This window comes from Calliphora vicina, chromosome 4 (genome assembly GCF_958450345.1).
Source record: "Calliphora vicina chromosome 4, idCalVici1.1, whole genome shotgun sequence".
Lineage (NCBI taxonomy): Eukaryota > Metazoa > Arthropoda > Insecta > Diptera > Calliphoridae > Calliphora > Calliphora vicina.
In genome coordinates, this window is record NC_088783.1 from 102,864,084 (window position 1) to 102,869,426 (window position 5,343).

At 28.8% G+C, this 5,343-nt stretch overlaps 1 protein-coding gene across 1 annotated transcript; it reads left to right on the top strand.

Moving 5' to 3' along the window:
- Positions 1 to 302: 302 nt before the first annotated feature.
- LOC135956974 (zinc finger protein 432-like) lies at positions 303 to 3,309 on the top strand. The gene is made up of 6 exons (XM_065507612.1): positions 303 to 696; positions 1,171 to 1,365; positions 1,424 to 1,501; positions 1,568 to 1,633; positions 1,698 to 1,784; positions 1,846 to 3,309. The coding sequence occupies exons 1-6, from the start codon at positions 406 to 408 to the stop codon at positions 3,247 to 3,249; spliced, it is 2,121 nt and encodes a 706-aa protein (XP_065363684.1). The 5' UTR covers positions 303 to 405; the 3' UTR covers positions 3,250 to 3,309.
- Positions 3,310 to 5,343: the final 2,034 nt, after the last annotated feature.

Here is a 5,343-nt window from a genome sequence, read left to right on the forward strand (position 1 = left end):
CCAAGGCGAATTTATGTAAGGTGGTGGCTGTTCAGAAACAACAATTTGTCTTTCCAAATGTCAAAAAACAAATGAAAAATTAAAAATGTGTATTAAAATTATTAATAGTATGGATAATTTAATAGCGATAAATTAATTTATTTACATATGTAAAAATAAATATGTTATTAATAAGAATATATGTAGGTATTGAAATATAAAAAACAAGAGTTGGCGTTAGAACCCAACAAGCGAAAATAAATTATGTGACTGACTACACCTTATATAAATTCGCCTTGAAGAAGACAATACAAACAATTCCATGTAAACAACTAAACATACCCCAATTTTGTATAGTATTTAGATTACATTTATTAGCAACTACAGCATAATTTTTTTTCTTCGAGAAAAACATATTTTGGAAAAATGGGGACACAAATACAAAATATTCAAGATTATACTAGCTATATTAAATGTGGTGAAATCCTGAGATCCCCATTAAAAAACTATCAAAATTCTATTATCTTAAAATGTTTTGAGTGTAAAGAGGTTCATTTCATCTTGGAGTCATTTATTACACACATTCAAGAGCACTTTAAAGACGTTTTATCATTAGAGGAACATGACACCAAAACGCAATTTGAAAATGTACATGATGTTGAAATGGAAAGTGAAGGAGTTGGTATTGAACATCTTGCAATAAAACTGGAAGAATTAGTAAGTATTGGCTATTAACTATAGAAAAAATAAATGCAGACTTTTTTCAATTCATGCATATACATACATATGTATGTACATATGTATGCCGATGTTATCCTACTAATCATATTGGCTGGCGATTAAGTGAAAAATATTAATCGATGCCGATTTGGATTAACCCCATTGTGGACGGATGACGGATTTTTGACAATAATAACTTTGCAACAATAAAAACATTTATGCTAATTGCCAATTTAAACTACATATAATCCCACTATTGGTATAGAATGTCTTGTCATATTTTAACGGATTGTCGGTCTGATATTTTACAAATTCTTTTGGAACATTTTTCTTTGCTATAATTATACTATTTTCTACTTAAAACAAAGGCCGGCTAGTCGCACCCCACTGATTAAAAGATCTCAACAAATAAATTTATATTGTAGTATTATTTTAATTCTATTTATGTATGTTCAAATGATTTATTTTTAGGAAGATCCATTATTTCCAGTAAAATCTGAAATTGATGAAGAAAAGAGCAAAACAAATGTTGAAACAATTTCAAAAGACTTAACAACCTGTATTAAAAGTTACGATGTAGAAAATCTGGATGAATTCGAAGATGTATTTGATAGCCCAGATGAATTTCAACCCGATGATGATGATACCGATTTAGATGAAGATTATGTAAAGAGATTAGAAAATTATTGTTTATTCTCTAAATAAAATTTAAAATATATTACAGGTAATAAAATCACATACAAATAAAAGAAAGAAAAAATCCGATGACTCCGAAACCGATGAGGATGAAGTAAACTTGAAAGTAAATATTTCATTATTCATTAAAGAAATTAGTTATTCTTTAACTAATATTTATAATATATTTCAGGTAAGAAAAGCACGAACAACTAGAAGAAAGAACAAAGCCGAAGACTCCGAAACTGAAACGGATGAGGTAAAGTGAAAAGTTACACTTTAAATAATATTATACTTTAAACTACATTTAAAATATATTTCAGGTAATTAAAGCACCAACAAATAGAAGAAAGAAAAATAGCACTGAATCAAAACCCGATGACTCCGAAACCGATGATGGTGATGATGAGGTATAGTGTAAAGCAATTATTATTCAAATATTCTTTTAACAACATTTTAAACACATTGCAGTTCAAAAAAGAAATGCAAAATAAAAAAAACGTAAAATTATCACCATTCGTAGATGAATTCATGAAATCTAAAAAAAATGTGTTAGCACTAATAGAACTATACAAAAAACAGCCAAATTTATGGGACAAATACGCTCCATTTTATCGGTTAAAAGACAAAAAGAAACAATATTTAGAGGAAATTACTCAAGATCTTAATAAAATGTGCTCTTTAGAGCTTAGTTGGGATGAGACTGCTGAAATAATCTCTCATATTAATGCAAAACATCGAGATAATTTTAAAAGAATGCATTACCAAAATAATAAAAAGAAAGAAACGAAAGGAAAGAAAAGCAATAAAAAACCAAGTAAATATGAAAGGAAACCAGAGAAGAAAGTTAAATTGTGTTGGTTTTATGATGATTTGCATTTCTTGAGATCAAAAGTAATAATTCGAATGCAGCATTTGGATACAAATCTGCCCGATTTAACATTAGAACAAATTAAAGAAATATTAAAAATTTATGAAGGATTTCCTAATCTTTGGAACACACATCTTATTGAAAATATATGTTTAAATAAACGTAATGATGCTATCGACGAAATGTTAAAAGCTTTGGAATCCAATATGAATCTCAAAATTGATGGATGTACTCTTGAACGATATTTACATACTATTCATGAATATTGTTCAAGGGAAAAAAGAAGAAGATTGGGAATATCCACTCCAGAGGATTTGCAACATACTAAGAAAGATAATTCACCAAACTACTACGAGCACATGACTTTTTTGGAGGATCACGAGGGACCTTTCAATTGTTCTGAATGTAGTGGTATTTATACAAAACCATTATGTTATAGAATTCACAAATCTCAACATGATGGTTCAGCAGCTCTTAAATGCTCTCAGTGCGATCAAGAATTCAAAACTGTTGCTTCTTACACAACACATGCCAAACGTCATTTAGAGGATCTTCAATTTATTTGTAAAATATGCAATATGAAGTTCCTAAGGCATTCCGATCTCAAAATACATTTGCTAACACATACCGACGCTAGGCCATATTGCTGCGAAATATGTGGTGCATCCTATCGTCAATCTAACAGTTTTAGAAAACACCAAAGACAACATCAAAAACGTTTTTCTCATACATGCCATATTTGTTCCAAGGGCTATTACACAAAATATCGTTATGTCGATCATATGAATTCGCATATGAATATACGTTCACATGTTTGTAACATATGTGGCAAAGGATTTATTACCAGTAGAGCATTAAAGACACATGCTGTTACCCACGAAGATGCGAGAAATCATGCATGCAAACTATGCGGTAAAACATTTAAGCTTAAAATTGGTGTATTACAGCACATGCGAACACATGGGAGCAAAGTGGAAACTGAAAAAAATAGCTTAATCATATAATTATTATATTTAAAATATATGCACTAATTTATTAAGAAAATAAAATTACATATTTTGAAACATATTTTTTATATATTCTAGGGATTCTCCCTGGGGACTGTCATTCCAAATTGCCAGTCTATTCCCCTGATAATGATGCTTAACTAGATCATATCTAACTATATACCATAGTTCATCGTAGCCATTTCTGTCTGAGACCCTGTAATAAACTGGTATTTAGGTTCTATAAAATTATTTTTTTTATTTAGGCATTGGAAGGAGTTAACACAAACTAACTTTTTTTGTTTATAGTCATTTTTTTATGAAGTAATTTTTAGTATAATTTTTTTCATTGATATTCTCTCTCCCTTCTCTTCCCTTTATTTATTATTCTATGTTTCACTGGCTCTAATCAAGAATTACTAGCACAGAATTAACAAAAATCTATTTCTCTAGGTAGCCGAGCACCGAATGTAAAAAATCAATCTTTGAAGGTTCACTATTAAACTAAATTCTGGGTTAGAATTTATTGTCTCAGTCAAATGGAATAGTGTAACTATGTTACTAAATATATAATTAATTATTAGTTTATTTATTTAATTTTAATCAAAAAATTTAAATCAAAAATTGTTTAAGAAATTATTTGATAATTTTAAAATTTACTCCATTTGTTTTTAAGAGCAACTTTAGTGACAATAGAGACTTTAAATCAAATTACAGAGTTAAATCGATAAAAATAAAAAAAACGTTATAAGACTCTAAAAAAATAAAATCAAAAAAGGACATAAATCGCCAACACATTTCTAAAGTTGGCTACCGTAAGCGATAGGTAGCGTTATCCCTCAAATACCGTTACCGAAATAACTTCAATTACCGTTATCGATATAATAGTAAATTTCGTTATCTCTAAATACAGTTTTTATACCCTTCACCTTCGTGAGAAGGGAAATAATGACAATATAAAAAGTCGTTGTCGACACAAAGTCACGTCGACAGCAAAAAATGGTATATGTTTCGTCGATATCGATAACAATTGGTTACTATTGACAGAATTTTGTAATTTTATAAGTCGGGTTAAATAAAGTACAAAACGCTGCCAATAGTTAATAATTCTTATCGATATCGGCGAAACATATACCATTTTTTTGTTGTCGACAACGACTAACATAAAAGGGGTGATTATTTATCATTTTTAAGGTAGCGTTATCCCTCAAATACCCTTACATCTCAATTACCGTTACCGAAATAACTGCAATTACCGTTATCGATATAATAGTAAATTTCGTTACCTCTAAATACAGTTTTTATACCCTTCACCTTCGTAAGAAGGGTATATATAAGTTTGTCATTCCGTTTGTAATTTCCCGACCCTATAAAGTATATAACAGTGCCGGTAAAAAAATACCACTTATATCGAGTATATGCTTTCTCTTCATATAAAACTTTTACTATACATTTCATATTGTTTTTAGTTTTCTGTAATATACAGTGATATGAATACTATCTTTCTTAAAGATATCGACTCTCTTAACTTCTACGTTTTTTTTTTTTGTATTAAAGAATTTTAAGAGTGCAATGTGAAATCTAACGGTAAAAAAAATAAAACTGATCTTTGTTTTGCTTTGTAAGCTGTAGAGTGTCCAAAAAACCGGTTTTGATTATAGTATTTTAAAAAAACCCGGTTAAACGGTTTCGGTTTTTGTCTTCAAAAAAACCGGTTAACCGGTTTATGTATATTCAATTTTTATTTAATATGAAAAAGTTCTTAAATTTATTTTTATTTGTGGACGCTATTGGGAAATGTGTTATGAATTGTGTACTAAATCTTCGGAAATTTTGCATTTTTTAATTCTTAATTTTATATCTTTTTATTTTACATCTTTTACGAAATATTGTCAAATGCTATAATTTTCTATAAAATAAATTAATATTTTTAAAAATGGTATCAAAGTTTTTCTTAAATATATTTGAATGAGCTTTAGAAAACATATTTCATTAAAACTGGTTAACCGTCTTACAAAAACCGGTTTGTAAAAACACCGAAAAGTTAAAAAAACTGAAACCGGTGGAGTTTACAATGATGAAAAAACCGGTTGACCGGTTTTCGGTTTTGGA